At 38.1% G+C, this 12,319-nt stretch overlaps 1 protein-coding gene across 2 annotated transcripts in view; it reads right to left on the bottom strand.

Annotated features, from left to right (window-relative positions):
• Positions 1–504: 504 nt before the first annotated feature.
• The window catches only part of RNMT (RNA guanine-7 methyltransferase), a 542,662-nt gene continuing 530,847 nt past the window's right edge, over positions 505–12,319 (bottom strand). For both annotated transcript variants that reach the window (XM_063451606.1, XM_063451605.1), the window contains exons 10-11: positions 12,162–12,195; positions 505–703 (exon numbers count right to left, since the gene is read on the bottom strand). In XM_063451606.1, the coding sequence (XP_063307676.1) occupies positions 666–703; positions 12,162–12,195 (72 nt within the window). In that variant the 3' untranslated portion in view covers positions 505–665. The remainder of the gene's footprint in view (positions 704–12,161; positions 12,196–12,319) is intronic.

The following is a 12,319-nucleotide window of genomic DNA, read 5'->3' as shown; positions in this document are numbered from 1 at the left end:
TGCTATATAAATAGGCAGAATGCTTTCTATCTTCAATTGGCTGTAAATTGAACAAGAAAAAACAAAGGATGGGTGTATAGATTTAGTGGTTCTCAACAGTAACTTTGATTGCCAGAGGTCTTATTTAACAAAAGCAAAAACAAACAAAGCTAGAAAAACTGTTTGCAGCAAACCAAGACAATATTTATAGCTACTACGAAAAAGACAAGACTTCTAACTCAAGTTTAAAGAAAATGGAGGAAACAAATGTCATGAACAGTGCAGAGTACTCTTTAACTGGTTCAGAGATCCCATTGATTCAAAATATTAACATGTTCAGAGCTGGAACATTATAAGTATTTCAGTAAACAAAACATGCCTATATACAGACACATAGGTTTTGTACATAGGAAGAAATTGCTCTCTCCTACCATAAAAGGAGATTATGAAGAGTTTCTATATTTGCCTCAGATTAAAATAATATTAAAAAAAAAAAAGGCTTCAAAACAGACACATTGGAAAAAAAAAGGTTTTGCAACAGGCATTGATGTGGTGCAAGTGCTTCCAGCTTGCCGTATTCATCTAATGCACGGATGTAATAACATAAAATCTTAATATACCAAAACCGTCCAAAGAAATTCAAAAGCAGTCTGGCTCCTGTCCAAAGAGTATGCTTTGTCAGGTTTTCAGGGGAGTTTTTCAAAGGCAAACAATAAATAAATACCTGGAAAAGAAAAAGAAAATGGAAACACATCAGAGAAATCGCATTATAGTTATCTTGCTCAACATTTAGCCAATTATTGATGGCCATCCTCAAAGCACAGATACAAAATTACACCTTGCTCAATTGCAGGTTTTGCCACTCAAGGCAAAACCTGTCCTTTGTTGGACTCCTCACTAGAGAGCAATAGCCCTTGAGGCTGCACAAGGCCTCCAATAGCCGTGGCACCATGACCACATAAATATTCCCAGGGCCAGCCTGTACATAGGCCCCAGTGGGGCCATGGCTCCTGGCAGAATTTTGCCACCCCTGACAAAGCTTGTTTCTATGCTGGTTATCTATAACAATCTCCCCCATGGGCGACACTAAAGTGTGGCAGATGACCCCTGAATTATTTCCTACCTCTCCTCCCAGTGTGTTCCCCAGCCCAATTTGTAATTTGTTAGTGGTCTGCGTTTATGTTGGATTAAGGGGGTGCTCACACCTCTACATGAACACATGCCGATGGGGATGGATTAAGAGGCGCACTGCCGGGCAGAAGCCGTAATTACACTGCTCATCTACCGCACCCAGGCAGGAAGTGGACAGCCAACACAACTGCTGAAAAACAGGGTACCGAGAAGGCACAACTTCCATGAGCTGCCATCCCTGTGTTTAGTTGTGAATTTCCTCTTGCTCATTTACTATACCCACACATATTATATACCCTTTTTCTCATTAAATGGTCTAACGATACCATTATTTTCATCATATCAGAATTTACCATTAAAAAAAAAAAAGATAAAAATGATAAAATTTAAAAATAAAATTTAAAAAAATTACTTTCGAATTTGACCCCCAAAATCTGTTACGCATCTACAACCGCCAAAAAACACCCGTCCTAAATAGTTTCTAAATTTTGTCCTGAGTTTAGAAATGCTCAATGTTAACATGTTTTTGCTTTTTTTGGAAAGTTATAGGGCTATAAGTACAAGTAGCACTTTGCAATTTCCAAACCATTTTTTTTTTTTTTTTTTTTTAAAACAAAAATTAAAGTTACATTGTAACACTGATATCTGTCAAGAATTCATGAATAACCCTACACAAGTATATATTTTTTAAAAGAAGACAACCTAAGGTATTAAACTTTGGGTATTTTGACTATTTTCATGCAACCATTTTACCACCAATCTATGCCAAATTTAAACAAACAAAAAAAATTGGTGATTTTTCTTGACACACATAGCAATTTAAGAATACATGTACGAAGAACTTTAAGGGTTACTTAAAGACCTTATTTGGGTGCGCAATCCAGTTTTCCAACTTAGAACACTGGTGCATGATGACCAGCTGAGAAAATTCCATTTGGGACATTTTTGAAGCCGGCCAATGTAATTTACCCCCATCAAACCATATATTTTTGAAAAGTAGACACCCTAGGGTATTTTAAATGGTGGTATTTTAACACTGTTCATGCACTAATTCTACCACCAGTCTTTGTCAGACATTTGGGTAGTTGTTTTTTTTGTGTTATTTTTCTCTCACGTAGTACTTTAGGCATTGAATATCAGTTCCGGTTATATGTTACTGACAACGAACACACCAATATGTGTTCAGCAACATCTCCCGAGTAAAACAGTGTACAAATGTACAGGTTTTTTATGGGCTTTTGCAAACTTACAGGGGTCAAATGTAGGGCTTTCCCCTTTTCCATGTTTGCACATTGAAATTTGCCAGATTGGTTTGCTGGGCCTATGTTGCCTTTGAGGCCATATAGCAGCCCAGGAATGAAAACTTACCCCATCATGGCATACCATTTTTAAAATAAGACAACCCACGGTATTCGAAATGGGGTATGTCCAGTCTTTTTCAGTAGCCACTTAGTCACAAACGCTGGCATTTTGTTTACACAAAAACTGTACTTTTACTGATAATTTAATCGTCAGAATATGTTTTACTGATTTCTAACACTCATTTGTTTTCAATAAAGTCTCCCGAGTATAACAATACCCCCCATGTACAGGTTTTATGGTATTTTGGAAAGTTACAGGATCAATATAGGGCTTGCCGATTCAGTTTGCTGGGCCTTGTGAGACAATATGGTAGCCCAGGAATGTGAAATAACCCCATCATGGCATACCATTTTAAAATGTAGACAAATGGGGTATATCCAGTCTTTTGTAGTAGCCACTTAGTCACAAGTGCTGGCCAAAGTTAGCAGTTCTATTTGTTTATTTAATACATACATACATACATACATACATACAAAAATTTGAAAATGATAGCACTCTCAGGACTACAACTTAAGACTTAACTTTTAATAGTTTACAAAATAAAAAAATTGACGTTTCAGTCTGCTATTCACAGACTTTCATCAGGACTGATGAAAGTCTGTGAATAGCAGACTGAAACGTCGATTTTTTTATTTCTACTATATGGAGTGCAAGATTATTTTCAATATATATATATATATATATATATATATATATACACACACACACACACACACACACACACACACACACAGAGACTTATTTCCTATATGTATAATTAAATCATTTTATAATATATTATACATAATGCATATATAGGATTTCATCATAAGTGTGTATATATATATATATATATATATATATATATATATATATATATATATATATATATCTCTCAAAGTACACTTATGTTATACATATATAATGCATCCATATGATTTCCTTATATTATAAAAATGATTTAATTATTTTATAATATATTATACATATATAATACAGACACTTCTCATTTACCGATCGTGTTCCCTTCCTATGACCTGGTCGTAGAACGAATCGGTCGGTAAGTGAGGAGTTAAGGGTTTCCCTGCTCTGGTGCATTCAATCTATGTTTGAGGGATTAACTGCTCTTGCGCATTCGTCTATGCTTAGGGAAGTTTTCCTGAACATAGACATGCGCACCAGAGCAGGAAATCCCCATGACGGCTGGCACTTACGCCTGGTTGTATGTGCGAGCCGGGGTAAAACAGGTAGGTCGCTAAATGAGGACCACCTGTGCATGCATATATATATATTTTAGTGGCCATGGGGACTGCCTGACAGCTCAGATAGTCCCCCTGCTGGCAGCTCCTAGAGTCCTATTGCAGTGATGTAATCATGGTGATGGCCGGAGCTGCTGTAGGGGGACTGCTGAGGTCTCTGGCAGTCCTCCCCGACCGTGATCACTGGTCCAAAATATGTACCTGGGGCCAAAATATACAAACATACAAAATACACTATCCAGCACACTTAGCACACTAGCTTATTCACTAAACAATGATTTAAAATCTTACAGATTGTAGTAGTTTTTTTTCAAAGGGACACTATAGGCACCAGAACAACTACAGCTTATTGAATTTGTTCTGGTGAGTAGAATCATTCAGGCTTTTTGCTGTAAACACGGTGTTTTCAGAGAAAATGCAGTGTTTACATTACAGCCTAGTGATAACTTCACTGGCCACTCCTCAGATAGCTGTTAGAAATCCTTCCTGGGTCATGGGTGGCTAAAATGCATCCAAACATTCAGTATCTCCTCCCTCTGCATGCAGACACGGAACTTTCCTCATAGAGATTCATTGATTCAATTCATCTCTAGGAGGAGATGATTGGCCAGGGCTGTGTTTGAATCATGCTGTCTCTTTGTCAGTCTCAGCCAATCCTATGGGGAAGCACTGTGATTGGATCAGGATACCACTTCTGATATCAACAGACTGCGGTTTTATTTTAAGCAAACAGCATGCCTAGTTACAGCTTCTGGCTTGAATACAGTAAGATTTTGTTATATTTATGGAGGCATGAGGTGGGGCTCGATGGTGGTTTTAACATTATAGGGTCAGGAATACATGTTTGTGTTCCTGACCCTATAGTGATCCTTTAATTTAATTTTTGTATGTTGTATATTTGGCCATAGCAGCACCCTGTAATGTGTGCATGTTCAGGTAGGTGAAGCCCTCTTCGTTTTATTTATATATTTGGGAGTCCAGGCCAAATCCTTGGTTTTGCACCCCTCCCTGTCACAGGTGCCTCATTCCAGGACCCTATTTAGCCTTGACTTGCAGAGAGTCCCAGTAAGGAAGTATTTCCCAAGTAAGCGGATTAATCTCATAAGAGCAAGCATTAGGCTGCTAGAGTAGGACCTGCCAAAAATTGGGTACATTGTGGCAGGCTTATGCAATATAGGATCATATAATGTAACTAAACCCCTATTATTTTTTGCCTAGATGAGGTGTTTTTAAATAAACTATTACAATTTGTAAGATTTGAAATCATTGTTTAGTGAATAAGCGAGTGCGCTGGATTGTGTATTTTGTATGTACAGCTGGGACTGTATTTTTGTCCCTAAATCTGACATCTTCGTAAATGTCAAAAACAGAAATTTGCATGCCTGTAATTTGACAATATGATTTTTCAAAAATCTGGAAAAGGTCTACATGTAGAGTCGTAAAAGCACAAAATCTTTTTAAAAACAAAGAGGTTAAATGAGAAGAACTAACTGAAGTTCTCACAGTGCAATGAGTCGTTAGGTACTGTTTATTTGACAATATGGTTCAAGTTGTTTAAAAAAAAAAAAAATACAGGGATCTCCCTGGCAATCAATAATGGAAAAGAATAACTTTTTAATCTTGGTGAACTGCATATTATGAAGGGAAAAATGCCATAGAGGGGTTCTGGAGACCTAACAACACTAAAAGCTGAAAGGTTTACACGTCAGGACAGCAGTTTCTTCTGTCAATTAAGCATCCCTTCTTATGCCAGCAGAAGTGGGGGGGGGGAAAAGAGAAAGAGAGAGAGAGAGAGAGAGAGAGAGAGAGAGAGAGAAGAGAGAGAGAGAGAGAGAGAGAGAGAGAGAGAGAGAGAGAGAGAGAGAGAGAGAGAGAGAGAGAGAGAGAGAGAGAGGAGAGAGAGAGAGAGAGAGAGAGAGAAGAGGAGAGAGAGAGAGAGAGAGAGAGAGAGAGAGAGAGAGAGAGAGAGAGAGAGAGAGAGAGAGAGAGAGAGAGAATGAATCTTGTTCAACGATCATTGATTGGGAGAAGGTTGCTTTCAAATGGCAGCAGCTGTAAATACCAGCTGCAGCACTTAAACAATTCAGCCTAATCTAGGGCAGACCAGAATAAGTATGCCCTAAGATTATGTGACCTTGTAGGGCACAGTGTTCGTCAAATCATGCATTACTGGGAATGTCCTAATGATGTCACTACGCAGTTTGAAAGCATTATATGCCATTTGAAATGACTTGCATCATGGTATATATGCGTGGATAAATATTGTAACTTTGTTTAAGTTTTGATAGGAATGTGTACAATTTCCTGTAAACATTTTAATATTTTTCCCCGTGTGTCTGAAAAATAGCATGGCAATGACTTCCACAAAATGATTTAATCAATAGCTTTTGTGAGCAGGCAGAAAATACAATTTTCAAAAAGACATAAGAGGAATAATGCATTATTTTTTTTAATAAGCTTCTACCATAGAAAACAGAATTCTATTAGTAGCTTCTATTTAAAAAGCTTTGCTGTACCCTCTGCCTCTGTTTTCCCAAGTTGAGTGGCGATAAATGGTTTATCTTATGTATACAGTACACAGAGGACTCCTCACATTTATACTTTGGAAATTGTATAGCACGAATGAAAGAGCAGAATGATGTCTGAACTGGTATCTAGGGGTAGAATATACTTGAAATGTCTTTTAGTCAATAGCTCTTATAAAGTGCAATGTTGACTCCTGGATGTGAAGTCCTGCTGTATTACGCTTTAAAAGTTTTGAACTGCTTGCTCCCATGAAATGTCTAGCATCCCAATGTAACAGTAGTAGTTGATGTGTCAGATTTATTTTGATCCTGAGAACAAGTTCTATAGGACCAGTCTGGCTGTTATAGAGGTTATATGTGACAAATGAGATGTTCTGTGATGATTTCTACATTTAGATGAATGTTGCCCGGCTTTATTTATACATTATGTATACATATACAGCAAGAACAAGTAAAGTGTGATTTTAATCTGTGTATTCCTTAGCATAATACTGAATCACCTCAGTGAAGCTGTATGGGGGATGGAGTCCCTGGGCCATTCATCACTACACCACCATATCATTTGAGGAAGGTTTGTGAGGTAACTGTTGGTTTTAGACTGTCAACTTACGCTCTCAGCCTAGCACAGGTTGCCAATAGTACATTCCTATCACCCTGGTAAACTTTCATACTGCAGTGATCAGGATGTAAGACTTGAGAGGGCTGCAGTATCTGGCCCAGGAAACCAACTTCAGGGTTAAGCCATTTGAAAATAGTTTAACCCCTAAAAGTAAAGTAAGGCTACAAGACACGTTTTTCCCATAACTTAATCGAGCTGGGGGTGGGATTATTACTTTAAGATGTCTGAAGAACCCCTTGTAGGCATTATTTTCTCATACACTTTTCCTTATTATGTGTACTCCATTATTTCATCATATATATTTATATATAAATAAATACACATACAGACAGTATATACAACACATGCAGTCTGAATAAGACTTTATTGCCTTATTTCTTTTAACATTAAAATTGTTTACAAACTAACGGGATGTCAAGGAAATGGTGATAAACAGCATGTTTTGCTTGCTACTGCTGGGAGACAAAACTGCTATATTACTAATGATAAATGGAATGGGTTCCTAGTTGTCAAGATAATAGGCAAGTACTGAAGAGTGCAATGAAGATCTCTACCCAAACTAACATGCTCGGAAAATAGCTTATGTTCAGTAGGCTATGTTAAAACATTAGGGGGTTGCAGCTGGGAGGCAATTCGCCTGCGGAGTCCCAAATTGACTTCATCAATGAAGCAAGCAGGGGTGAATGTAATCAATACAGGAAATTCAAGTAATGTTTCCACTGCATTTATTACCTACTAGCTTGGGTAAGAACTTTGTTGTATATCGTTAACCCTATAATGTGTGGTATATTTGCGAAGGAAATTATTTGAATATTTCCAAGCCCTAAAAATAACATTTCATAGAGATGGAGAACGAATGGGCAATGTTTATGTAACAACACTGCAACTCAATAGCAATATAACTACAAACTATACTTCTACATTCAATTGCAATTTGTACAAATCCCACAACTCCCAAGCTCCATATGGACGTAAGACCAATTTTCCATTTATTGGTTAATTTTTCTCACTTGATCTGTAAACCAAATTGTGCAAATAGGAGTACTGTAATGTAATGGGTACTAAAAAAAAATATATATATATATATATATATATATATATATACATATATATATACACACACACACATGGTACTTATTTTTTATATTCTGTATAAACTTTATAGTACACCAATTGGCCAACTTGAGCTCCATTTTAGTTCAGAGTCATTTTCCTAAATATTTTGTATGGACGATATTCAGACCAGCCAAACAGACACAATTCAGGGATTTGGCCAAACCAAATTCTTCCACTGTGCACAAGTCTACTATAAACAATAAGAAAGTAAAGTTAAGTTATCATATACCTTCTGCATTATGTTCTATATTAATGTCTATATTATTGTTATGTAATTATTTATATAACGCCAACAAATTCCGCAGCACTTTACAGTGGGTGGACGAACAAACATGTAGTTGTAACCAGACAAGTTGGACACACAGGAACAGAGGGGTTGAGGGCCCTGCTTAATGTGTTTACATGCTAGAGGGGGTGGGGTAAAGTGACACAAATGGGAAGGATAGGATTAGACTAATGACAGTTGCAAGAGAGGAATCAATCGGGAGCTATTAACAGTTTAATTGATACGCTTTTATGAAGAAGTGGATTTTTAATTATTTTTTTTGAAGGACTGGAGACTGGGTGAGCATCTAACGGAGGAGGGAAGGGAGTTCCACAGGAACAGTGCCGATCGAGAAGTCTTGAAGGCGAGCATCAGAGGTGAGAGTACGGACAGTGGAATGGACCAGCACCTTAGTCGCATCTGGCACTAAGTAGGGTCCGGATGCGTGCAATGTTTTTGAGATGGTGGCGGCAGGATTTGGCGATAGACTAAACATGAGGCGTGAAGGAGATGTCAAGGTCAAAGAGAACACCTAGGCAGCGAGCCTACGTTGTGGAGCTGATGTTAGCACCGTTGACTTGGAGGGAGACAGACACAGGAGTAGCAACACTTGAGGGAGGAAAGGCCAGAATTTCAGTTTTAGTCAAGTTGAGTTTAACCCCTTAAGGACACATGACGTGTGTGACACGTCATGATTCCCTTTTATTCCAGAAGTTTGGTCCTTAAGGGGTTAAGGAAGTGGGCAGCCATCCAGTCAGAAGTAGCATAGATGCAGTCAGAGACACTAGTCAAGATGGATGGGGGGAAATCAGGAGACGACAGATACATTTGCATGTCATACGCATAGAAATGATATTGGAAGCCAGAGGAGCTAATGAGTTTACCAAAGGAGGCAGTATAGATGGAGAACAGTAGGGGACCAAGGACTGAACCTTGGGGGACACCAACAGAGAGGAGTTGGGGAGAAGAAGCAGAGCCAGAGAAAGAAATGCTGAAAGAGCGCTGGGAGAGGTAGGAGGAACACCAGGAGAGAGCAATATCTTGTATACCAATATTGCGGAGGATGAGAAGAAGCTGTTGATGATCAACCGTGTCAAATACCGCAGAAAGGTCAAGGAGAATTAGGATACAGTAGTGACCACTAGATTTTGCAGCGAGTAGATCATTGGATACTTCGGTCAGTGCCGTTTCCACAGAGTGCTTAGCGCGGAAACCAGACTGAAGCGGGTCTAGCAGAGAGTTGGATTCGAGGAAGTCTGTCAATCTCGCATACACGACTCTTTCAAGGATCTTGGATGCAAAAGGCAGTAGTGAGATAGGACGGTAGTTGGATGGGGAGTTGGGGTCACAGTTGCATGTTTGAAGGGCAATGGAAATACGCCAAAGGAGAGCGAGATGGTCTTCTTTCTCTTCCCCTCACCAAAATTCTAAGAGTATGGATGAGATGCAAGGGAATTGTATCTAGAGAGCAGGTGGTGAGGCGGGAGGATTGGAGCAGAGCAGAAACCTCTTCTGCTGTAGCGGGTGCGAATGAACATAGAACAGCAGAGGGAGTGAGGTTAGGGGAAGAAGAAAGAGGAGAGATCTCTTCCCTGATTGTAGAAATCAGGTCAGTGAAGAGAGTTGCAAAGTCTGAGGCGGTCAAGTTAGTAGGTGGAGGAGGAACAATAGGGCAAAGAAGAGAGTTAAATGTGTGAAATAGTCGTTTGGGTTCGCGGGAGAGTGTGGTTATGAGGGTTTTGAAGTAATTTACTTTTGCAGAGGAAAGAGCCAATCTGTAGGAGCGCAGCATAAATTTATAGTGGAGAAAGTCAGATGCACAGTGAGACTTTCTCCAACAGTGTCGGCAATAGATATGCAAATGATTGCTGCAAAAAACATGCAGAAAAAATTTAATTGGCTAACTTAAGACAAGGTGCTGCAGCAACTAAAAAGTTATTATAAACAAAACTCCAGGGCCTGGTGGTATTCATCAACTAGTACTTAAGGAACCAAGTGTGGAAATAAGTGAACCTCTGTTTTTAATCTTTCAAGATTTGTTTTTTCCAGGAAGCTTTCCGGAGGATTAGAGGAAGGCGGATGTGGTTCCTAAATTCAAAAAGCGTTTGAAATCCTTGCCTGGAAATTATAGACATGTGAGCTTAACTTCTGTGGCTGGTAAAATATTTGAAAGGTTATTAAGGGATAATATTTAAGAATTCCTTGAGAAGAGCATGGTTATCAGCAAAAATCAGCATGGTTTTATGAAGCACAAGTCATGTCAAACGAACTTGATTGCATTCTACAAAGAAGTAGGTAGAAGTATAGATCACGGTGTTGCAGTGGATGTGATCTATTTGGATTTTGCCAAGGTGTTTGATACAGTTCTAATAGATTAGTGTTCAAACTCAAATAAATCTGTCTACATGAAAAGTTTGTTCTTGGGTAGAATATTGGCTTTAAAAGAGAATGAATTTGAGATAAGCAAACGCGAGAAGGACTTGGGAATTGTTATAGACAAACTATGCAACAATGTGTTCAGCCTACGTAACTATGTTAGAATCTGAGAATGTGCCTATTTGGAATTGTGAGATTTTTAATATAAATATATATATATATATATATATATATATATATATATATATACACACACACACACATATACACACACACACACACATACATACATATACACACACACACACACACACACATACATACAAAAGCAAAATAGAATTAAACTTCGCAGATCATTCGCAAAGAGGAACATTCCAAGCACCATAACAGCCCATGGTAGTAGTTATGCTGCCATCTCTGGGTACTTTGTAGACGTTTCATTCATTGCTTTCTTTCTCAAATAAATTAATTTGTGTGGAAATGAATCCATTTGTGTCTTAGAACCCCATTTTGATTTGGTTTTAAACTAATCAATTTGTTCTATACCAGGATAACTAATTTGTTAAAGGAAGAGTGCAACAAATGTACATGTGAAATAGGTTGTCAAGTTGATTTAACCCCTTTAGGACACATGACATGTGTGACATGTCATGATTCCCTTTTATTCCAGAAGTTTGGTCCATAAGGGGTTAAGACAGTTTGACAACTTACATGGGTTCCCTGAGAGAACGCTTTCAATAGGAATTATTGTTCTAAATATTTGTTTTGCAGGGACATTGCAGGCACAGTAACTGCTTCATATCATTCAAGTGGTTAAAGTGCCTAAATTTCCCTGGCACTGTACTTTCATTCAATGTTACACCATTTTAATTCTAAATAAGAATCCCCAGTAGCCCATTACCAATGTGCTGCTTGGGATTCGGGGGAAGAATTAGCCTGAGTAGCAACAGGCAGTGTTGATTGGCTGAGAGTGCCATCTGACCACCTTGACCCTATCACAGCACCCATTCCTGGTATGAATGGATATGGCTAGAAGGAGGTCTACCTTAGCCATGCCTCCAATAGGGGCAAGGCTGTTTGGGACCAGAACCCCTCTTTCAGTGTATAACTGCTTTAAAAAAATAGTTTAACATTGAAGGGAGGGATAGTGCCATGGGAATTTAGACTAAACAATTCAGTGAGATGAAATGGGCTTAGTGTCTACAGTAACCCTTTGACTGTTAACTCTGTTGGAACTTAAGACAACATACCTACAAACTAGTATTAAAAGGCATGGTCTAATAAAAACATAGCAGGTAGTGATTATCTCCTGAAGGTCAAACTATGCATGCCTTCCCAGAGTGTCAAACGGGTTTCAAGCAGAAAATCCAATAACACATTAGCAATAGCAATTTTGCAATGAAAACATATATAGTACACATGCACAAAAAAATAAAAGTACCAAAATAGTTTGTGTGCAAAATAAAAGTATAAAATGTAAACGTCAATAAATGTATAATGAATAAATGTAATAACTCAAAAAAAATGTTTTTTTTTTTTAAATTACTTACTTGTGGCATCCCATTCAGATTTACTTAATGTACCCTAAAGAAGATGAAACAAAATATATTACAAATCAATTTACAAGACTAAACAATGTAGATTCTCCATAAAACCTTAGTTGTTGCCAAGACAAATTAATTCCCAAAATAATGTGATTTAAAGCATA

This window comes from Pelobates fuscus, chromosome 4 (genome assembly GCF_036172605.1).
Source record: "Pelobates fuscus isolate aPelFus1 chromosome 4, aPelFus1.pri, whole genome shotgun sequence".
NCBI classification, from domain to species: domain Eukaryota; kingdom Metazoa; phylum Chordata; class Amphibia; order Anura; family Pelobatidae; genus Pelobates; species Pelobates fuscus.
The sequence above is the reverse complement of the archived record's forward strand: the minus strand, read 5'-3'. Positions and strand labels throughout refer to the sequence as shown.